Here is a 23,954-nt window from a genome sequence, read left to right as displayed (position 1 = left end):
AATATCTCTTCTGTTATGTGCTTCTTCCACTCCGACTGAAAAGAATCTAGTAGGATCAGTGGGGCCAAGCCTTCTAATGAAAAAATCAGTTTAATCCAGTATATCAGCATAAGGACTTTAGCCTGTGCTTTAATGGATTTTAACCCGACCTCTAGGCGGAGAGCCACATTGGAAGTACAAGGTGGGACTCCAGGGATGGCTCTCACAAACTTGGTCTGAACAATCTCCAGAGGTCGTAAATTAGCATAGGCGAACAGTTGAGAACCATAAAGCATTTGTGATATAGTCCTGGCCTTGAAAACTTGTAATACCGAAGGTACATGTTTACCCCCAACAGTATGAAAAAATCTTGTTATTGCCACAGTATTTTTCTGGGCATTCATTGCAGCGTGGTTTACATGAGTAACCCAGGATCCTGAAGAGTGAAAAACTATGCCAAGGTATTTATAGCATGCTACTTGCTCTACGGGGTGACCATTTAGAGACCATTTGTGTTTTATTCTCCTTCTACTCACCACCATAATCTTGGTTTTAGCATAGTTAATTATTAGTTGTTCTTCATTACAGTAGGTGGAGAAGGATCTCAGAAGTCTTCTAAATCCCACGCACGTAGTTGACAATAGAACGGCATCATCAGCATAAAGTAGAGTTGAAATTGGGCGAGAGGCAAGTTTTGGTTGGTGAAAGTTGGGGTTACTTAAATTTCCAACCAAGCCATTGATATAGAAATTGAACAATGTGGGGGCTAGTAGGCATCCTTGTCTCACCCCATTAAGTACAGAGACCTGGTTGGATAAGATCCCCACGGAGTTACAAAGAACCCGCAAATGTGTATTTTCATGAAGTCGCCGCATTAACAGAAGAAGCCGTTTATCAATACTTGTGGTCTCAAATTTAGTCCAAAGGCGTACCCCTTATATTACTAGACAAGTGGCCAAATTCTGTGCTGCAGCAATGGTTATTCGTAAACAGATGTTTGGGTAGGTGATTTTAGATCGACAATATAATATTTTTAATACAACACTATCTGTGGTTTTATCTATATCAAGGATATATTATGTTATTAATTGGAATTAAGGGTTTGTTTTATCATGTTTTAATGGAATTTTATTACCCTGCTCGACTTTCCTAAACAATAATTGTATGTATCTATTTTATACTGTTCTGGTTTTACTGGTCTTTGACCGTAATAAAGTATACCTACCTACCACATGTTTGTGAAATTTAGCATTTATTGATATTTTTAGCCACAAACACAGGATTATGACAGTTTAGATATAACAAGCAGCGAATACCTGAAAAGTATGCCACAAAATTTATTGGAAGAAAAAGGGTCTTCCTATTTATAATCTGCTGAATTCAGGATGGATAAAAATCATTTTTAAAAATACTTTTAAATCAAAAATATTTTTTTTTAATTTAAATCATCAAAAATCTGATTTTTATTTAAATTCTGATTTAAACTGATTTGGTTTAAATTAGAATTTAATCAATTTAATCAATTTAAATCAGAATTTAAAAAAAAACAAAATTTTGATGATTGAAATTAAAAATGATTTATTAATTGAATTCAGCCAGATTTATTTGATTTAAATCAAATAAATGTTAGCCATGATTCACAGTAAAAGAGACACTGCTGTCACATTTACAGTTTATCTCCAATGGCTATCTGTAATGCTGTTTTCCTCTAAACATGAATCTGCTTCTAAATACAGTATTGTGTTTCATTAGTGTCTGAGAGTTCATCCCATAACTCACTTCAGAATCAAAACATTCTCTGGTCAAAGTCCTGCTGGCATAACTTTGTGTGGTGTAATCCAGATCAGGCACCAGAAACATTTAATTTATCCCCCTCCTTTTAGTTTCTGAAGCTTCCTCGGGCTTCCTTTTCCCTTGGGAAGCCTTTGGGAGCTGTGGGGTTGGGGAGGGGGCTTTAATAATAAACAATCACTACTGGATTGCCACCAGCAGTCTTAATCCTGTTGGCAGCAATCCACAGCAATGTTTTTGGCTATTAAGGACTCCCCCCAGCCCATGTCTTATGGCTCCAAGAGACTTCCCTGGAGGAAAGGAGAGCCCTAAGGAGACGTGGAACTTAAAAGGAATGGGATAGAAAACTTCTAATTGCTATAAATTGAATGCTTCCAGCTCCTGACATGAGTTACTCTGGTGAAAAGTTATGCAACAGGATTTTGTCCAATGTCACTGATCATGTGCTTTTTGTTTGAGGACTTTGGGGACATTGGTTTTGAAAAGTATTATGTTGCAGCATTTCTCAAGGAAAGTAATAGGTAAAAGTTGATGCCTTGTTCCTTGTTCCATTCTTAATTGTTGGATAGATGTAGAATGTTATGGGGAGGAGATTAACTCTAGTACTTACTACAGTGAAAAGAGCAAAAATAAGTGTTGCCTCTGTTTCATAGTGGCACAAGACTCTGCTGTGTCTGTCCACATTTTAGAGTGACACAATGCTTGCTCAGAACTCATTCCAGGAAGTGTAATCAGTTGCCACCTACTAACATTACTGGTCCCCAGCCAAAGCAGCAGTTGAGCATTTAGATCTGGTGTTCTGGATAGGAATCCAGTCTTATTACCTCTTTCCTCTGTGAGAAAGGAGGAAAAGGAATGAACAACTTTCATTTAGTGCCCACAAAGCCCAGCTGAGTGATATTGTCTTTCTATACCACTCTGCCTCCCACCTGAGAGGGTGAGTGGCAAAGGGGAAATATATCTTCAGTTACTCATTAGAGATAACAATGAGGACTTTTCACTCCAATCACTTTAGAATAAATAGTCTCAGCGGGACAGTCTCCTGAGGGCTATACAAAAGTAAGGGTAGGTAATACCTTTGTTAGACTGCTAAATAAATAAAGTTGCTAGGCCCTTCACGGTTTGCTGCCTTGTCATAGCAAATGGGCTTGAGTAATCCAGAGAAGCTATGGGCTTTGCCATGCAGGGACACCCAAGACAGACAGGTCATAGTGGAGAGTTCTGACTACAAGACTTACAACACCCTCTAGAACTCACACCAAAGAAAGTTGTTCTTCTCATTATAGGGGATTGGAATGCTAAAGTAGGGAGTCAAGAGATAAAAGGAACAAGTAACTTTGGCCTTGGAGTTCAAAATGAAGCAGGGCAAAGGCTAATAGAGTTTTGTCAAGAGAACAAGCTGGTCATCACAAACACCCTTCTCCAACAACACAAGAGGCGACTCTACACATGGCCATCACAGATGGGCAATTCCAAAATCAGATTGATTATGTTCTCTGCAGCCAAAGATGGAGAAACTCTATACACTCAGCAAAAACAAGACCTGGAGCTGATTGTGATTCTGATCATCAGCTTCTTATAGCAAAATTCAAGCTTAAACTGAAGAAATTAGGAAAAACCACTGGGCTAGTCAGGTATAATCTAAACCAAATCCCTTATGAATACACAGTGGAAGTGAAGAGCAGATTTAAGAAACTCAATTTTGGTGGACAAAGTACCTAAAGAACTATGGATGGAGGCTCATAACATTGTACAGGAGGCAGCAACAAAAACTACCCCAAAGAAAAGGAAAGAAAGCAAAGTGGCTGTCCAAAGAGGCTTTACAAAGGGAAGAGAAGGGAAACAAAATGCACAGGAGATAGGGAAAGTTACAGAAAATTGAATACAGACGTCCAAACAATAGCAAGGAGAAACAAGAGGGCCTTCTTAAATGAACAGTGCAGAGTTAAAAACAATAGAAAGGGAAAAACCAGAGATCTGTTCAAGAAAATTGGAGCTTTTAAAGGAACATTTTGTACAAAGATGGATATGATAAAGGACAAAAATGGTAGGGACCTTAGAGAAGCAGAAGACATCAAGAAGAGGTGGCAAGAATAAACAGAGGAATTATACTAGAAAGATCTGGATGTCCCGGACAACCCAGATAGTGTGGTTGCTGACCTTGAGCCAGACATCCTGGAGAGTGAGGTTAAGTGGACCTTAGATAGCATGGGCTAACAACAAGACTAGTGGAGGTGATGGCATTCCAGGAGAACTATCTAAAATCTTAAAAGATGAGGTTGTTAAGATGCTACACTCAATATGCCAGCAAGTTTGGAAAACTCAGCAGTGGCCAGAGGACTGGAAAAAATCAGTCTACACCCCAATCCCAAAGGACAGTGCCAAAGAACGCTCCAAGTACCATACAATTGCACTCATTTCACACGCTAGCAAGGTTATGCTCAAAATCCTCCAAGGCAGTCTTCAGTAGTATGTGGACTGAGAAGTCCCAGAAGAACAAGCTGGATTTCGAAGGGGCAGAGGAACTAGAGATCACATTGCTAACATGTGCTGGATTATGGAGAAAGTTCCATTAAAACATCTACTTCTGCTTCATTGACTATGCAAAAGCCTTTTACTGTGTGGACCACAGGAAACCATGGCAAGTTATTAAAGAAATGTGAAAGCCTGACTACCTTATCGATCTCCTGAGAAATTTATATGTGGGACAGGAAGCAAGAGTTAGAACGGGATATGGAACAGCTGATTGGTTCAAGTTAGGAAAGGAGTACAACACGGCTGTATATTGTCTCCCTGCTTATTTAACTTCTACACAGAATACATCAAAGGAGTACAACAAGGCTGTATATTGTCTCCCTGCTTATTTAATGTCTATGCAGAATACATCATGCGAAAAGCTGGACTGGAGGAATCCTAAGCGGGAATTAAGATTGTCGGAAGAAATATCAACAACCTCCGATATGTAGATGATACCACTCTGATGGCAGAAAGTGAGGAGGAATTAAAGAACCTCTTAATGAGGGTGAAAGAGGGGAGCGCAAAAAATGGTCTGAAGCTCAATATCAAAAACAACTAAGATGATGGCCACTAGTCCCATCACCTCCTGGCAAATAGAAGGGGAATATATGGAGGCAGTGACAGATTTTACTTGGGCTCCATGATCACTGCAAATGATGGCAGCAGCCACAAAATTAAAAGATGCCTGCTTCTTGGGAGGAAAGCGATGACAAACCTTGACAACATCTTAAAAACCAGAGACATCACCTTGCCAACAAAAGTCCGCATAGTCAAAGCTATGGTTTTTCCTATAGCGATGTATGGAAGTGAGAGCAGGACCATAAAGAAGGCTGACTGCCGAAGAATTGATGCTTTTGAATCGTGGTGCTGGAGGAGACTCTTGAGAGTCCCGTGGACTGCAAGGAGAACAAACCTATCCATTCTGAAGGAAATCAACCCTGAGTGCTCACTGGAAGGACAGATCCTGAAACTGAGGCTCCAATACTTTGGCCATCTCATGAGAAGAGAAGACTCCCTGGAAAAGACTCTGATGTTGGAAAAGTGTAAACGCAAGAGGAGAAGGGGACGACAGAGGATGAGATGGTTGGACAGTGTCATTGAAGCTACCAACATGAATTTGACCCAGCTCTGGGAGGCAGTGGAGGACAGGAGGGCCTGGTGTGCTCTGGTCCATGAAGTCACGAAGAGTCAGACACGACTTAAGGACTAAACAACAAGTCTTCATCATGCTATGCACCAATAAATTATGGATAATGCAGAAAGAAAAATAAGAAAATACCCCAAATTATGGCAGATGCCCATGGCAGGTATTTTTCTTAAAAGTGAGTTCCAGAATGCAGGCTGCAAATACAAGTCAGGAGTGTAGATTTCCAGTTCCACCCCAGGTGCCTATTGGATGGTTTATATCTCCCATCTTATCAGACAGAGGGCTGGTAGGTATTCAGTATTTCCTCCTCCCTTTTTGTCTTCACTAACCACGGTATTATGGTGCAAAGACTCTTGGAGACTAATGTAGGCCAAAAAAGAGTTTTAATAAAGATTTCACCTGTTCTTGTTTTTGTATTGTGTAAGGGGCATGTGCCTCTGTTCGTTTCTTGAGGACCGTGGAAACAAGATTCAACTTTTCTCCCTTCATGCAGTCTTTGGTCATTTGTGTCTTTACCATCACATTTTTTTAACTCCCAGCCACTGTATGCTGTTTTAATCAGAAGCTGATAATTTTGAAATAATGAAATGAATTGGTTAAATAATCAGCTATTGTATGTATGATTCAGCCACATAAAGCTGCAAAAGGCTTGGTTGGTTAGGTTTATAAAAGATAAATAAATATTTTCTAGATGGGGAGACACTTAAAACCAGTGGTATTTAAAGGTATTTTATTTCTGTAGAGTCTTTTTTCTGACTTTCAGTGAGTGTTTGCACTATAAAAAAGCAGAATTAGTTTTGACATATCCTTTTAGGCTCAGACAGATGGCAAGAGCAACTGTTAGAAAGGTTATGAAAGTTTGTATTACATTTCAGCCAGCAAAAGAAATTATTCCTTAGAATTCCGCGGTTATGTTTCTACTGGAAATGTGTAGTCACAAGCACTTTGATACAGAACCTCAAGCTTCCCTCCACCACCACTCCTTTTTTTTAAATGGACTTTTGAGGTGTGATGAAAGCCATGGCTATCTCCAGGATAAGTGGTGGCTTTCTTTATATAAGAGCAAGATAATCTTTCTCCTATTCGTCTGCAACTAACATTCTTTTTATATCTCTGTCTCTAGATGTATACAGCATGCTCTGCAATGGTCAACTGCTAGCCCAGGGGCAACATTTTCCTTCATTTGCCTCTATAGTAGAATCTTGGCCCTCAGTTGTGTTGAAATTGCTGTACTTCAGTATGTTCTGAGGAGAAAACTGAAAATGAGATTGTTTCCCATGTGCAAATGTACTTCCCTGTTTCTACACAGTCCTTAAGTATTTGTCATAAACCTATACTTAATACTTATAGTTTGTGCTATTATGTGTTTTTCTTCTCTTTGTATACTTTTAAATTTTATCAAATTCCAATAGTGATTCCTGTAAGAATTTTGGATAATTTTTTTTAAATGATAAATTCAATATTGTGATGTTCTGTATTGTGGCCTGATTGATATGAATGTGTTTTTATTTGCACAACTGGGATGCCTGGTTTTCATTGATCCTCAGTATTTCCTTCACCCCCTTTCCACAAAAATATTTTTTCTAAAAATGTGGTATCCACCAGAGCAGTGACAGATAAGGCATGGATAGCTGTAATAGATTTTTACCCACAAGTGGACTGGCAAAAAATGAGTGTCTAAGTAAATGAAAGCTGTTTCCTCTAAACCAAAAATACTACTGGATGTACTTTGGTATAAATTTTCTAAGGAGAAATTCTGATTTCTAAAATTTGAATGAAGCCTATAAAATCAGGAGTAGCTAAACTTATAGAAGACATTTTAGGAGTTGAGCTATTGAGCATACCATTGCCAAACACTCATAAAAAGTATTTTCATTCTGTTTGCTGTTTTCAGAAGCAAAGCCAGCATGTGTATTTAATAGTGTGGAGTATTATGATGGAGATATGTTTCGAATGGATGCTTGCCGGTTTTGTCGATGCCAAGGTGGTGTATCTATTTGTTTCTCAGCACAGTGTGGTGAGTTACATTGTGACAGATACTATGTACCAGAAGGAGAATGCTGTCCAGTATGTGAAGGTAATTTTCTTTCTATGTTATTATTGTTACAATTCTGTTTTAAAGTAGATAAACTTAGTTCAGTGATTAATACCATATGTTTTATTAATAACTGAAATTCCTGCCAAACTGTTTTGGAATGGAGCCAGTCTCTCAGAATACTGTTTACTTTTTTGACACCACTGAGCTTCATTAATAATATGAAATCTGTTACAGTGGTGCCTCGCATTACGATGTTAATTCGTTCCAGTGAAATCGCTGTAGAACGAAAACATCGTAAAGCAAAATTAAAAAGCCCATAGAAACGCATTAAAACCCAATTGAAACTCACCGTCCAGTGAAGATCCTCCATAGCGTGGTCATTTTTGCTGCCCATGCAGCGAGGAATCAATCCCAGAAAAGAGCGGGGAGCTTTTTTTTTTTTTTTTACCCAGCAGCCATTTTGAAACCGCTGATCAGCTGTAGGAAAATCGTCGTTTTGCCAGAATTGGTTCCTGAAGCAGGGAACCGATCATCGCAAAGCGATATTCCCCAATAGGAAACATCGTTTTGTGATCGCAAAAATTTCGTCGTAATGCGATTTCGTCTTGCGAGGCACCACTGTATATAGAATTCTATTACACAGGTGAAAGTTTGCAATCAGTTATCTGGAAGTTGAGTGATGCCATGACTCAACTTCCAGATAATCTCACATGGATGATAGAGTCTTCACAGATGTGCAACCAGTTCTACATAGGGTGTACTCTCTCTGAAAAACCAAGTACAGTGGTGCCTCGCTTAACGAGTGCACCGTATAGCGATGTTTCCGTATAGCGATCCCTTTTTCGGGATCGCTATACGGAAACATATCCGATCGTCGCAATGGGGAAAACCCGCATTGCGAAGATCGGGTATTGCGGCGGCCATTTTGGAGCCGCCGAACAGCTGATCGGCGGTTCCAAAATGGCCGCCGGAAGCCCGGAAATGGCTGCCGGCAGCCGTTTTCGCGCCCTGCCCTCGCTTAGCGAAGGCGCGAAAATGGCTGCCGGCACCTGGAATCCTCGCTGAACGGGTAAGTAACAAAGGTATTGGAACGCATTAAACGAAGTTTAATGCGTTCCAATACATTTCCCCTACCCGTTTAGCGACGATTTCGCATAGCGAGGGTTAATCCGGAACGGATTAACCTCGCTATGCGGGGCACCACTGTACACAATTTTTCTGGGCTTGGGGGTATCTGCCGAAGGTCAAGCAAAGACAGTGACCTTGACCAAGATTGCATTTTGCTAGTTTCGCTGATCTACCAAGCACAGCTCTATCCAGAGTAGACCAGGCGTCTTTTAATTATCTGCCCTGGAGATGTCTAGATCTCATCATGAGGTTGTCTTCAAAGATAGTTCAGAAACTTCAGCTGGTAAAAGAAGTAGCTACAGTATTTGAATACTGTTTAGAGGCTAGGTGGTCTTCTGTTATACCAGTTTGCATTAGTTGCGGAGGAGTATCATAGCTCAGTTTAAAGTTCTTCTATTAGCACTTTAGTATCTTATGGAACTTGGGTTTGTATTACTTGAAATCCAGTCTTTAGCTGTACCAACCTGCCTACACTCAGATCAGTATTAGAGGCCCTACATGTGTGCCCAGCTAGGTAAAGGTAAAAGTTCCCCTTGAAATTTTAGTCAGTCGTGTTCGACTCTAGGGGGCGGTGGTCATCCCCGTTTCCAAGCCGTAGAGCCAGCATTTGTCCGAAGACAGTTTCTGTTGTCACGTGGCCAAAGCGGCTGTACACGGAACACTGTTTATCTTCCCACCAAGGTGGTACCTATTTATCTACTCGCATTTACATGCTTTCGAACTGCTAGGTTGGCGAGGAGCTGGGACAAAGCGATGGGAGCTCACTCCGTCGTGTGGATTCGATCTTACGACTGCTGGTCTTCTGACCCTGCAGCACACAAAGGCTTCTGCGGTTTAGCCCGCAGGGCCGCCACCACCCCTGCCCAACTAACTGCCCAGCAGTTACACTGCATGGCACAAAAATTACACTGCTTTTCTCCAGTTAACAGTCAACAGGCCCCCATCATCACATCTGTTCAAGCGGACACAGAAAACGTACTGATTCAATATGTTACGTAACTGACTTGCTTTATTTGGTACCATAGTATGTAGGATGCTAGCTAGTTGAAATAGCTAGCAAAGGCCAACTGAAAACCTGGCTATTTAGGCAAGCCTTCCCTCCAGCAATTTCTTGATTTATTTTGTTTTTCCATCTTGAGTTTTTGTCTATTGATGTATTATTTTATTCCTATACAGTGGTGCCTCGCATAGCGAGGTTAATCCGTTCCAGATTAACCTTCGCTATGCTGAAGCATCGTTGAACGAGGCAGGGAATTCCATTGGAACGCATTAAACATGGTTTAATGCGTTCCAAATGGGCCGAATACTCACCATTCAGTGATGCTTCTTAATGGCCGGCAGCCATTTTCACGCCCTCCCCTCGCTTAACGAGGGCGCGAAAACGCTGCGCGTGGCCATTTTGGGCCATTTCTGGGCTTCCGGCGGCCATTTTGGCCGCTGAACAGCTGATCGTCGGGCTTCGTTTTGCGAAGATCGGTAAGCGAAACTCTTAGCGGTCTTCGCAAAGCGAATTTTGCCCTATTAAAAAAACGTTGAGCGATCGCATTAGCGATCCCAAAAAAGGGATCGCTATGCGATTTCATCGTTGTACGGTGCGCTCGTTAAGCGAGGCACCACTGTATTTTAAATTGTTTATTTCATATGTTGTTAGCCGCCCAAAGTAGTCGACTAAATGGGCGGGATACTAAATAAATAAATAAATAAATAAATAAATAAATAAATAAATAAATAAATAAAGTTTGTGGTTTTTAAATCTTGTTTACAGATTTAATTTTGTCTTTTGTCACCCATGTTTTAACCTTGAAGGTATCTGCATACCTTTTACGTAAATAAAAGGGAAATAAAATAGAATATAATCCCTCAAAAGAGGAATATCAATGTGACCTTATCGTGTACTACTCTTTATCTTACTCTGATACTCAGAATTTTTAAAGCACTATAATAAGTATTGTATGTGGATTAAATTATCTATTTGCTTTTGCTTTTGCTTTTTTTTTTCAGACTCCCTTTCTCCTGTTAGTAACCCTGCTGGTTGCTATGCTAATGGTCAGATTCAAGCACATGGTGATCGCTGGAGGGAAGATGACTGCACTTTTTGTCAGTGTATCAATGGGGAATCTCATTGTGTGGCCACAGCATGTGGACAGAGTTGCCTGAATCCTGTAAAAGTGCCTGGGGAATGCTGCCCAATGTGTGAAGGTCAGCTGTGGAAAAAGCAAATGTTGACATGCATGGAAATTTAAAATCCTTGATTATTATTCTGGTAGTATTTTTACAGAGAAAAACAATCAGTCTTCTGTGACAATGGAGAGGCTTTTAATTTAGCCTCAGCTTTCTCAGCACTGAAGAGAACTCCATTGTTTTTGTGATGTTTGATTACCTTTGCAAGATGAGCTGTTTCATGGGGCATGAAACTATTTGGGAAAAAAAGTCTTTACTATTATTGAACATTATTTTCCTTATATTTGCAGTACAGCTATATTATCATATGTTAGTATTTTAGCACTGTTTTTCTTTGTATATATTGTTTTTACTCAAAAGGATTTTTTGTTGCATGAACTCAGCAATGTGTCAATCACACAATGAACATGATTTCTTCAGAGCATCCTTAAATTGGTTAAAAAATAAATATTAATTTTTGGGAATTTGTTTACCAAACAAAGGAAAATAAGACAAAATAAGATCTTTGTTCGGCATATTTATTATAGGACATAATGATTCATGGTCAACACTAAGTTAAAAGCACAGCTGAAGCTGAAGTGTAACTTCAACTAGGACTAGGACCCAAGTTAGCTGCAGTGCTGTAACGACTGGAGGATCAATCCAGAGGCAGTCTGCTGTAGAAAAGGGCTGCAGAATCTATCTGAAATAGGAGATGACAGACTAGAAAAATAGCAGTTGGGAAAGAATATAAAGGAGGACTTAAAAAAAAAGACAACAGGGAAGATATTTGAAGCACAGTTAGGGAACCTCAATAACATCAAAGGCAGGATGTTGCCCTGTTCTTGCCAGGAAGCCAAAGCTAGTGGGAACGGGCCAGTGAGAGAGGCTGGAGACACATCTGCACTTCGGTTAACACTACAGCATATTTTTCTACTACTCTACACCTTCAGGTGACTCATCAAAAGAGAATAACAATGTGGATACCAGACAGTTATCAGTTTGATTTGTGAATGATCCTGACATTGTCATCATTGTAGCTCTAGCTCTTATGGGTTGATTGTATAGAAAAGAGCTTCCTGTTTCAAGGAGGCATGTTAGTGCCTGCATTATAGAAGGATAATGGGTTTCAATTTTTTCTTCTGCACCATTTGAAATAGTTCTATGTTCAGTAATATTTGGAAAAAGTATCTAGAAAATGAAGCCCTATTTTGTGATCAGTGCTCATCATTACCAATATTATTCTTATTGGATCTTTAATTTAAGAGATACATGGCAAGGCTGAATTGATTTGGCAACCATTATTTTACAAAACATTACTTTTAAAATATTACACCCTTTCTGAGTGGTTGTGGACAAGATTTTTATCACATCTTTGTACTGACTTACTCTGAAAATTTTATGGAGGCTCCTTTCCTTTTTTCTGGGTTTGGGAGATCTTCAAGACCTAGCGTAGACCTATTTCTGCCCTAGTTTCCTGTGCCAAAATGAAACTGCTCCACTGCTAACTGGGAGTGTCCTTTCTGAAGAGGTCGTTAGGGCCAAAATGGGCTTATGCTAGTTCTTCAACGTGGTTCTCTATGAATCCACACCAGTGGGTAAAGACAGCGCTTGCGCTGGTCTCGAATCTTCTAGAGCTGAAATAGAAAAGTAACAATGTTTTAGGTTGCCCTGTACAGCGCATGCTCCACCCGCCAACAGCTCAGTTCCATTTTTCCGCTTGCGAAAGTTGGAACCTCTCGGATAGAGCTCCTAAAATTCTACTATTTTACTATATTGACCTTCTTGGTTTTTGACTTGGACTGACTATCGCATATCTTCTCACTTTTGCCCTGACTACGAATCGGTTTTTTGGCTATTCTTTGCCTCTGGCGCTTCTTTTCGAGCCTGTGTGGCCTAATAGGCCTTTTCCGGCCTCCTGCTGAGGCGCCACGCGCCTACCGAACTCATCCAATTAAGCCTAATTGGCCCCTGTTGAGCCGCCATGCGCCTTCAGGATACCTTCACTCAGCCTTGTTTGCTTTACTCAGGCAAGCTCCCGCGCTCTACCTTTGCTTAGAATTCTTCTCCAGTCGGTCTATGCCTCCTAAAGAAAAGCCATCTCTGAGGAGAGGACCCTTTCGACTCTGCACCGCCTGTTCCAGAAAGCTTCCCTTCCAGGACGGACATTCTCTCTGTTTGTTCTGTCTGGGAGAGTCGCACTCGGTCTCCCACTGCAGACATTGCAAACATTTCACAAAAGTCACCCTCAGGGCTCGCCAGCAACGCCTGAAATATTCGCTGTGGAAGCAAACGTTGTCGGCATCTCAAGCTTCCGACATGGAGGTAGTCCCCTCCACTTCTTCTGTGCGGTCAGAGATCAGAGTGGTCCCATCCACATCGGCTGAGCCATCCAAAGACAAACCCTCCAAGACCAAGTCTAAAAAGAAGGCTTCGTCAAAAAAGTTACTTACCTCGGCTTCGGCTGAACCTTCCAATCAGTCGACATCGGAACACCTGAAAAAGAAGAAAGAAGTAGTTAAGTCAAAGTTGAAGGAGATTACCCTTGTGGTCCCTCCTATCTCCACTTCGCTCCCTTTGCTGATTCTGGAAGACTCCTCTTGTGATCGAGAATCCATGTCGGATCTCAGAGCCTCTCTCCCGCCAAGACAGGAACCGCCTGTCGTTGCCGAGAGGTCTCCAACGGCAAGCCAGATCGGAAAAATTATTTCTGGCTTGACCGATGCCCCTGATAGCCCTATTCTGACCGGGCGGGCGTCTCGATCACGGTCATCGACACCGGAGTCGCGGGCCACTAAGTCTCCACCATCCTCTCCACGGGGACCGGTGCGGCCTACCGAACCTTGCCCTCCTCGACGCCCAGCGTCTGATGTGGAGGAGGAGCTCCCTTCGAAGAAAGGCCGGCAACATCGTAAGCGCAAGCGCGTTTCCGATGCCGACAGATGAAAAAAGCATCGTCGAAGGGACTATTCGTCCTCTGACTCCGACGATAGCTTAGAACGAAGAAGGTCCCGCCGGCGTCGACGTCAGAGAGATTACTCCTCCGAGTCTTCGTCGACGTTGAGAGACAGAAGGCGACAGAGGAAGAGGGTACGATATTATTCTTCATCGTCGCCCCCGAGGAAAGATCGACACCGCAAGCGTTCCGGTGTCAACAAAGACCAACGCTCTCCGTCGACGAATGGATGTCCTGCTGAGCCCACGATGCCGAATGTAGTGCCTCCCTCTACTCCTGTGGCACCTGCACCACCTCCTGGGAATCCCCCTCCTCATAAACTGAGTAAACCCAGGGAGACACCACATCAACCCATCGTGCTACAGTCTTCTGGGGATGATGGTGGTCCAGACTCACATCCTTCTTTGGACCAAGAGGATAACTATGATTCTGAGGCCTCTCTAGAAAGTCCGCCCCCTGGGGAACCTTTGGGGTTGGATGCAGCTGACATCCATCCCTCCTCCCCCTCTGAAGATTTCTCCTCGTACCCACAGATGGTCTCTAGGATGGCTGCTGCTTTGAAGTTAGAGGTGGAAAAGTCACCTGCCCGTGAGGATGACCTCATCTTCGGTGATATTCACAAGGAGAGGTCATGTCCTGTTAGCTTGTCCTATGTACCTGAGCTTATGGACCTTATTACAGAATATTGGGAACACCCGGCGAATTCCACATCTTTCTCCCGGCGTACGGAGAATATGTACCGTGTTCATGGACCCAAAACCGCCTTCCTTCTGAAACATCCTGCTCCTAACTCTCTTGTGGTGGAGTCTAGTGCCTCAAGGCTTCCCATCAAGGGTCATCCGACCCCTACTAATAAGGAAGGTAAGGATCTAGAAGTACTCGGCAGACGGCTTTATTCTATGACTACCTTCACTCTCAGGGCCCTCAATTATTTGGTTGCCATGGGTGCCTATCAAAAGCAACTGTGGGCAAGGGTTCTTCCAGCTCTCCAAGTCGCGCCGGAAGACATTAGACAAACATGTCTTAATGCTCATGCGGAAGCACAGATGGTCTCCAAGCATCAACGTTTGGCTTCGCGTCATGTTGCGGATGCCGATGCTAGAAACCTCGCCTCTATCATAACACTAAGGCGGCATGCATGGCTACGATCAGCCAACATAATGGAGGACATCAAGGCTAGAATTAAGAACCTGCCTTTTGATGCCTCGGGACTGTTCAGTGAAAATACAGATGAAAATTTGGAGAACTTGCACAAAAGCAAGAAAACAGCAAAATCCTATGCTATACAACAGCAGCCTAGACCCTCCAAATTTCAATGGCGTCCTCGTCCTCAACAACAGGCATACCAGCAGGCCACGACGTCTACATATAGGCCGTTCAGACCTCAACCAGCTACAAGGGCTTCCCAGGCATCTTCTTCAGCGTCCAGCTTTAAGCCCCAGGGTAATAGGCGCCAGTCTTTCAAGCCTTCTAACCGGAAGTCTAAACAATATCTTTGACTTCCCCGTGCGCATCCGGACCCCTCACCTACCGACACGTCTGTCTCCTTATCTTCAGCATTGGCTAATGATCACTCACGACACCTGGGTCTTGAACATTATAAACTCAGGCTACCGCCTGGAGTTTATAGAATTGCCTCCTCTAGGATGGGTCCGGCCTACATCCTTCGATCCCATCCTAGAAGAAGAGATTCTCACCCTCTTACAGAAGCAGGCGATCCAGAAGGTATATCACAGAGACATCCTGAACGGGTTTTACTCTCGATACTTCAGGGTACCCAAAAAAGACGGGGGCCTAAGGCCCATACTGGACTTGAGGGACCTCAACACCTACCTCAGGCCTCGTCGATTCAGGATGGTCACTCTAGAAGGGATCCTTCACCTGCTAAAGAAAGGAGATTGGTTTGTGGTGGTGGACCTCAAGGATGCCTATTTTTACATTTCAATTCACAAGACCTACAGAAAGTACCTTCGCCTGATGTTCAGAGACTCGATATACCAGTTTGTAGCTCTCCCATTCGGCCTCTCCACAGCTCCACGGACCTTCACCAAGTGTATGGCTCCGGTGGCCACCTACCTGCTCCTCAAAGGGATTCAGATCTACCCGTATATTGACGATTGGCTGATTGTGTCAAAGTCCAAACAACAAGCTTACCTGGACACTCAGCAGGTCCTGCATACCTTACGAACTCTGGGCCTATCCATCAACTACGAAAAGTCCCATCTACAACCTTCTCAAGTGATGGACTATATAGGTGCTCGTCTGGATGCCATACAGGCACGCATTTTTCTTCTTCCAGAACGCATTCAAAAGATAAGCGCAGCAGTTCGGAAGTTCAGACCACAACGGACAGTTTCCGCGAGACTAGCGCAACATCTGCTAGGCCTTATGGCTTCTACAACAGCTGCGCTACCCCACGCGCGTCTCAAGATGCGCTCCCTTCAGTCATGGATGCTAACCCTATTCAACCCTGCAATAGACACTCAGAGCAAGCGACTCCGTGTTACCCCGGAGCTTGCGGCCCAACTACAGTGGTGGACCTTCCTCCCACACCTTTTGATAGGACGACCCTTCCGTCCACTGGAACCCACCAGGCAGATGACCACGGACGCCAGTCCAATGGGATGGGGAGCTCACTGTCAGGGGTATCAAGTACATGCTCTCTGGTTCCCACAGGAAGTATCTCTACATATCAACCACCTAGAGATGTTGGCAGTGATAAAGGCGTTCAGGGCCTTTCTTCCCCTTTTCAAAGGTAGGCTGTTCAGGTAGTAACGGACAATACCACCACCATGTTCTACCTGAACAAACAAGGAGGCACGAGATCAAGGTCCCTTCTGTTTCTGTCGGTCCACCTCTGGGAGTGGTGCTACCAGCAACACATTTTCCCAGTAGCCATCCACATCTCGACGTCGGACAATCAGGTGGCCGACGAGCTAAGTTGCCGTCCCTTTCATTCCCACGAATGGCAGCTAGACAGGAGTGTCTTCTCCACTCTTTGCCAAAGATGGGGTCAACCAGTCGTGGACATGTTTGCGACCGAAGACAACAGGAAATGTCCACTCTATGCATCTCGCGCAGGGAGAGGGAAGGAATCTCTCGGAGATGCCTTTATGGTACCATGGAAAGGGGGGTCTACTTTATCTTTACCCTCCCCTTCCACTCTTACAGAGGACCATTGTCAGGATTATACAGGCGAAAGCGGAGGCCATATTGATTGCTCCCTGGTGGCCACGTTGACCATGGTTTTCCATGCTTCTTCAAATAGCAATGGACAAAGTGACACTGCCATTGCATCCACATCTACTCACTCAGAGCAACGGAAACATCCTTCATCCAGACCTCGAGACGCTCCACTTGACAGCATGGAGGATTTCCCCTCGTTGACTGAAGTCATTGATAAGGCCAGGAAGCCGGCTACGAAGTTGCTTTATCAATACAAATGGAAAGCCTTCTTGAAATTTACGGAAGAACTGCTTTGCAGCCCTCACCTGTTGCCCTTTCTACTCTGCTATTATTCCTCCGCCATCTTTTCGATTTTGGCCTGTCTAGGTCCACGTTGAAAGTTTACACGTCAGCTATTGTGGCCTTTCAACCTCCGGGTTCAGAGTCATCCAGATGGTTTTCTCATCTAACCCTCAAAGCTTTCTTCAAGGGCCTTTACAACATTAGACCACCATTAAAGAAACCAGTACCTCAGTGGTCGCTACAGACTGTCCTACATTCTCTCACCAGACATCCCTTCGAGCCTATGGCTTCGTGTGACCTGAAGTTCTTATCCTTTAAGACTTTATTCTTGGTAGCCATTACCTCGGCTAGGAGGGCCAGTGAGTTAGCTGCCCTCCGTGCGGATTCCCCTTACCTGCAGTTTTTTAAGGACAAGGTGGTCCTCCATCCCGATGTTACTTTCCTTCCCAAAGTTGTTTCTGATTTCCATGTTAACCAGCCATTGATTTTGCCTACGTTGTTCCCTGATGCAGTTACGGACGTTGAGCGCATGCTCCCTTCTTTGAATGTTCGGAGAGCATTGGCCTATTATGTCACCAGAACTAAGGATTTCAGAAAGGCCTCGAGACTTTTTCTGTGTTTCTATGGTCCCCATAAGGGGTGTCCTGCCTCCTCGTCTTCTCTCTCTAGATGGTTGGTTTCCACCACCTCCTTGGCCTATGAACTGCAAAAGAAATCTGTTCCAGACGGCCTCAAAGCCCATTCCACCAGGGCCATTGCCAGATCCACGGCCCTTCTTCGGGGGATTGACATGCAAGAAATCTATCGATCCGCTACATGGTCCAACGTATCCACCTTTGTAACACATTACAAACTGGACCTTCGGGCTAAAGCTGAGGCTAAATTTGGAAGGGCTGTTTTAACTTCACTGCTCCAGTGACAGCCCGCCATCCAGTAAGTGTGCTTGCTAATCACCCACTGGTGTGGATTCATAGAGAACCACGTTGAAGAAGGACAGGTTACTTACCTGTAAACATGGTTCTTCAAGTGGATTCTCTATGAATACACACGTCCCGCCCGGCCTCCCCACATGCCCGTCACTGGTAGATACCTTGGGTTCCAACTTTATGTGGCGGTCATATGGAACTGAGCCGTTGGCGGGCGGAGCATGCGCTGTACAGGGCAACCTAAAACATTGTTACTTTTCTATTTCAGCTCTAGAAGATTCCGAGAGACCAGCGCAAGCGCTGTCTTTACCCACTGGTGTGTATTCATAGAGAATCCACTTGAAGAACCATGTTTATAGGTAAGTAACCTGTCCGTTTTAAAGCTTCCAACTAGGCTTTTTCCTCTAGGTAAGCCATATGTAGGTGTCTGTAGATGTGTGCCCATCAGGTGGAACTCCTAGAATGAAGAATTATGACATATGTAGTCCAAAATGTTCAAGAGACACCCAAGATCATATTGCATATATATCTGCTGGCTACTGGAACACACCAAAGAAGAAAATCTGTCTAGTCTTTATAGATTCTACAGCAAAGCCTTTGACTGTGTGGATCATGAGAAGCTTTGGAATGTTCTGAAACAAATGGGTTTGCCTCAGCAGTTGATTGTCCTGATGCATAACCTGTATTATGGACAAGAAGCTACCGTTAGGACAGAATATGGAGAAACAGAATGGTTCAGACGAGTGGTACATTTTAACTCCTTTCTGTTCAATCCATACACATAACATATCATATAGAAATCTGGATTAGGTTCAGATGAAAGAGAGGTGAAAATTGGTGGGTGAAACCAGTAATTTAAGATATGCAGATGACACCATCTTACTGGCAGAAAGCAGCAGTGACTTGAAACAACCTTTGATGAAAGAAGAAAGTGCCAAACCATGAATGCATTTGAACATTAAGAGGCCGTACTAGAGCAGTAAGTCAGTGAAACCGTTGCCTCAAGAAGTGGTGAGTGCTCCAAAACTGGAGACATTCAAAAGAAATTTAGACAGCTACCTGGTGGATATCCTTTGATTTCTATTCCTACACTGAGTAGGGGGTTAAATTTGATGGCTTTATAGGACCCTTCTAATGTCATGATTCTGTGAAAATCATGACCACAGAAGAATAAACAACTTCAGTGTTGACAAAGAAGAATTTAAAATTGTTAAAGATTTAGTATACCTTCATTCAGTCATCAGTCCAGATGGAGACTTCAGCCAAGAACTGCTGGATAGCTCAGTGATTTAGGTTTCTGAATGCAGATCCGGACGTTCAATTTCTCATTATGCCTCCTTGATAAGGGCAGGGCTTGATGATCTATAGGGGCCCTTCTGATTCTGAAGTTCTATCTCCTTTGCCTTTTGTTTCCCTTCTTTTCTCTGCTATTTGTAAGGCCTTGTTGTAGAGCCACTTTGCTTTCTTGCATTTCCTTTTCTTTTGAATGGTTTTTGTTGCTGTCTCCTGTACAATGTTATGAGCCCCCATCCATCGTTCTTTAGGCCTTTTGTCCACCAAATCGAGTTCCTTAAATCTGTTCTTCACTTCCACAGTGTACAGTGGTGCCCCGCATAGCGACGTTAATCCGTTCCAGGATTAACGTCGCTATACGGAAACATCGCTAAATGGAAAGAAAAACCCCATAGGAACACATTAAACCCTGTTTAATGCGTTCCTATGGGGCAAAAACTCACCGTTCAGCGAGGATCCTCCATAGGGGCGGCCATTTTCGCTGCCTCGGTAAGCGAGGAATCCATCCAGAAAACAGCGGGCGGCCATTTTGGAACCGCCGATCAGCTGGCATTTCCCCCCAGCTGGCCGGCAGGCGTTCAGAAGGAGCCTCCGGAGGAAGAGGAGGAGGTGAAGCGGGAGACGGGTAGCCAGACGCCCGGCCCTTTCCCTTCCCCTGCCGCCGCCCCAGGAGGAGCGAGCCGGCCGAAGTGCCACTCGCCGCCGGCCCTGGGCTGAGCGCCGGCCTCCTCCTCCTCCGAGGAAGAGGAGGAGATGAAGGGGGAGATGGAGCCAGGCGCCCCGCCGCACCAGGGCCCTTTCCCTTCCCCCTCCGTTGCGCCGGGAGGAACAAGCTGGCCGGCTGCTGGCCTTTCGAAGAAGAGGAGGAGATGGAGCCAGGCGCCCAGCCGCGCCAGGGCTCTTTCCCTTCCCCCGCTGCCGCCGCCGCCTCAGGAGGAGCGAGCTGGCCGAAGCGCCGCTCGCCGCTGGCCTGGGGATGAGCGCCCACCGGCACTTCCTCGGAGGAAGAGGGCTCCCCCGCGGTCCTTCTCAAGCTCCCACCGGCATTTTCCCCCAGCTGACCAGCGGGAGCTTGAGAAGGACCGAGGGGGAGCCCTCCCCCGCGGTCCTTCCGATGCCCCCACCGGTCAGCTGGGGGAAAATGGGGCCTATGGGGAAAAATCGCAAAGCGATTTTTCCCCATAGGGAACATCGCAATGCGATCGCTTTTGCAATCGCAAAATCTGCATCGGTATGCGGATTCGTCGTTAAACAGGGCACCCATTAAGCGAGGCACCACTGTATTCATAAGGGATTTGGTCTAGATTATACCTGACTAGCCCAGTGGTTTTTCCTACTTTCTTCAGTTTAAGCTTGAATTTTGCTATAAGAAGCTGATGATCAGAGCCACAATCAGCTCCAGGTCTTGTTTTTGCTGACTGTATAGAGCTTCTCCATCTTTGGCTGCAGAGAACATAATCAATCTGATTTCGGTATTGCCCATCTGGTGATGGCCATGTGTAGAGTCGCCTCTTATGTTGTTGGAAAAGAATGTTTGTGATGACCAGCTTGTTCTGTTGACAAAACTCTATTAGCCTTTGCCCTGCTTTGTTTCCAAGGCCAAAGTTACCTGTTGTTCCTTTTATCTCTTGATTCCCTACTTTAGCATTCCAGTCCCCTAGAATGAGAAGAACATCTTTCTTTGGTGTCAGTTCTAGAAGGTGTTGTAAGTCTTCATAGAATTGGTCAATTTCAGCCTCTTCAGCATTGGTGGTTGGTGCATAAACTTGGATTACTGTGATGTTGAGAGGTCTGCCTTGGATTCGTATTGAAATCATTCTATAATTTTTGAGATTGTATCCCAGTACAGATTTTCCCACTCTTTTGTTGACTATGAGGGCTACTCCATTTCTTCTACAGGATTCTTGTCCACAATAGTAGATATGGTAATCGTCTGAATAGAATTAGCCCATTCCCATCCATTTTAATTCACTGACGCTCAGGCTGTCAATGTTTATTCTTGCCATCTTCTGTTTGACCACATCCAGCTTACCAAGGTTCATAGATCTTACATTCCAGGTTCTTATGCAGTATTTTTCTTTGCAGCATCAGACTTTCCTTTCACTTCCAGGCACGTCCTCAGCTGAACGTCCTTTCCGCTTTGGCCCAACCACTTCATTAGGTCTGGAGCTACTTGTACTTACCCTCCGCTCTTCCTCAGTGGCAGGTTGGACTCCTTCCAACCTGAGATACTCAACTTCCTGCATCATATCTTTTAGCCTTTTGTTTCTGTCCATGGAGTTTTCTTGGCAAAGATACTGGAATGGTTTGCCAGTTCCTGCTCCAGGTGGATCACATTTACTCACAACTCTCCGCTATGACCTGTCTGCCTTGGGTATCCCTGCACAGCATAGCCCATAACTTCTCTGAATTACTCAAGCCCCTTTGCCACAACAAGGCAGCAGTATGTGAAGGGGCAACAACCGTAAGCCCATTGAATCAGTGGGAACTTGGTGAATCAACTCCTCTCTAAGTTCCATGAGGGTGTGCTCTAGTTATGACTTACTACACTAAGCAATAGGATTTCAGCCATAGAATTTTAGAGTTGGAAGTTACAGGAATAATCTAGTGCAACACCTGCCGATACAGGAAACCCACAGCTACACATCCCTGACAACTAACTACAGTACTGTAATCTCTGGTTAAAAAACGTCTAAGATAAGAGTTTTTAGTGACTTTGCCATCATGGTTTCCATTCCCTAAACATAGTCCTTTATATTTTGCACTCCTGATCCTCTTAAATCTCTTAACTGTTACTCAGGACTTTGGCAGTTTTTTGGATTTCATTAAGGGACATTTCCTTCATTAATTGATTAAGGGCACATTTAAAATAACAGGAGCAGAACTCCATGGTAAAAAAAATATTTTATGAAAATGCTGACCTCTGTGTAGATTGCCATGAACTTTAGGATCATATTTTTTCCAAGTGCATATCAATCACATGGTTTCAGATACTTTTTTCTAGAAATGAACAGATAGTGTAGCCACAAAAATTAAGCAGTTGAGAAATAGTTTTTAATAAAATATTTCTCTATTGATCTAACTGTTGTCATAATAGTGAAACCACACTGTACCTCATATTAGAAACAGATTATGAAGGGTTTGAGATGAAGAGGCAGGTTAAGAGATAGAAATGAACTCAACCACTGTTTGTTAATTTTCATTCCAGTATTTGTTTTGAAGAAAGGTTTCATGTTCTTTTCACTGCTTAGTGTTCCTGGATAAAATAATAATATTTTTCGTTAATTCCTTGCTTTTATTTATCATCTCAATTTTTAATTAAAAGATACTGCCAGTCAGTACAACCCTAAAACAACTTTGTTAGATGATTTGTTATTGCTACAATAGGCATTTGGGCACCAGGAAAGGAAATTCTCTAGCACTGAACTTGGAACTGGTATTTTTCATGTAATGAACTCGGGGAAAAGAAAATCTGTCTGGAATGCAAACTATGAGAATGGAAAACATTTAGTCACCCTTGGAATGATATGAATGTTTTTCCAGGAAGCTTAAGTAAACACATAATTCTGCAGATCAGGAGCAGTATTCAGCTCTTTTTTTAAGCAGACAATGTTCTATAAAGAACATAGACATTTTCAAAGTTCATTAGGGGACAGATTTGTCAGGGACAAAATAAATAATTTTCTTCTGCTAGCCACATTTGTCTGTATTAGAGTACATTTTGATAAAATTGTAGTGGGGAAATGGGTATTTTGAAACTTTTTAGAGAAATATTTGCTACTGTATCTTATGACCAAATAATAGTCTGTTTGAAAAAAAGGCAGTAGTTTCAATTGCTTAGTAAGGTAACCAATTTTTTCTCTTCCTCACACCTTGCTGTCTTTCCCAATCCACAACCTCCTCATCTCTTGCTGATCTTGAGAGCCCTGAGGACCCAGGAGTACATTTGGGGAGGAGCACTGGGGAGGCTGAGTCACACAGTACAAGGATAGAGTAGGGTAGGGTTGCTTTCATAGACTTCTTTCATTTTAAATTGCTATCATTATTCTTATTAGGTCTCATATATTTACATTTCTCACTTCCTGTGAGATTATTGGATACCTTATTTCTGGATTTCTTTACCATATATATAGGGACGAGTATAAAGTATGCTAAACCTGCAGATTCAAGGTAGTGGGTTTTTTCTTCAGGCTTTTCTTGAAATTTGAACAGCATTTGCACTTACCTTGAAGAATGGGGAATGAAGTATATTTGGGAAGGATTATGTACATTTCTGGCCTCCAACTAAATTAGAAAATAATCTGAGCTTACTCTTTAGGGTCTGCTCTTCTAGGAACTGAGCAGAAGAGCATTATCACAGTAAATCCATCTCTAGTTCACCTCTTGGTTGGTGAAAGAGTTGTGAGTGCTGTGGTAAAAATTTATGCTGATGGGTGTTCTGTACCCTGGAACATGAAATTTTGCATTTCTTTTAGCTCTCATCAGGGTACATGAACTTTGACAAAGAACTGTTCATTATAGTATGAGTAGCTTTTAGATTAATCATTTTAA

At 43.3% G+C, this 23,954-nt stretch overlaps 1 protein-coding gene across 4 annotated transcripts in view; it reads left to right on the top strand.

The window, feature by feature from the left end:
• CRIM1 (cysteine rich transmembrane BMP regulator 1) overlaps window positions 1–23,954 on the top strand; it is a 196,666-nt gene that overhangs the window by 119,344 nt on the left and 53,368 nt on the right. For all 4 annotated transcript variants that reach the window (XM_072992639.2, XM_072992646.2, XM_072992651.2 and 1 more), the window contains 2 exons: window positions 7,329–7,511; window positions 10,602–10,799. In XM_072992639.2, the coding sequence (XP_072848740.2) occupies window positions 7,329–7,511; window positions 10,602–10,799 (381 nt within the window). The remainder of the gene's footprint in view (window positions 1–7,328; window positions 7,512–10,601; window positions 10,800–23,954) is intronic.

The sequence above is a fragment of the Pogona vitticeps genome, chromosome 1 (genome assembly GCF_051106095.1).
Source record: "Pogona vitticeps strain Pit_001003342236 chromosome 1, PviZW2.1, whole genome shotgun sequence".
NCBI lineage: Eukaryota > Metazoa > Chordata > Lepidosauria > Squamata > Agamidae > Pogona > Pogona vitticeps.
This window is presented reverse-complemented; position numbering and strand designations above follow the sequence as displayed.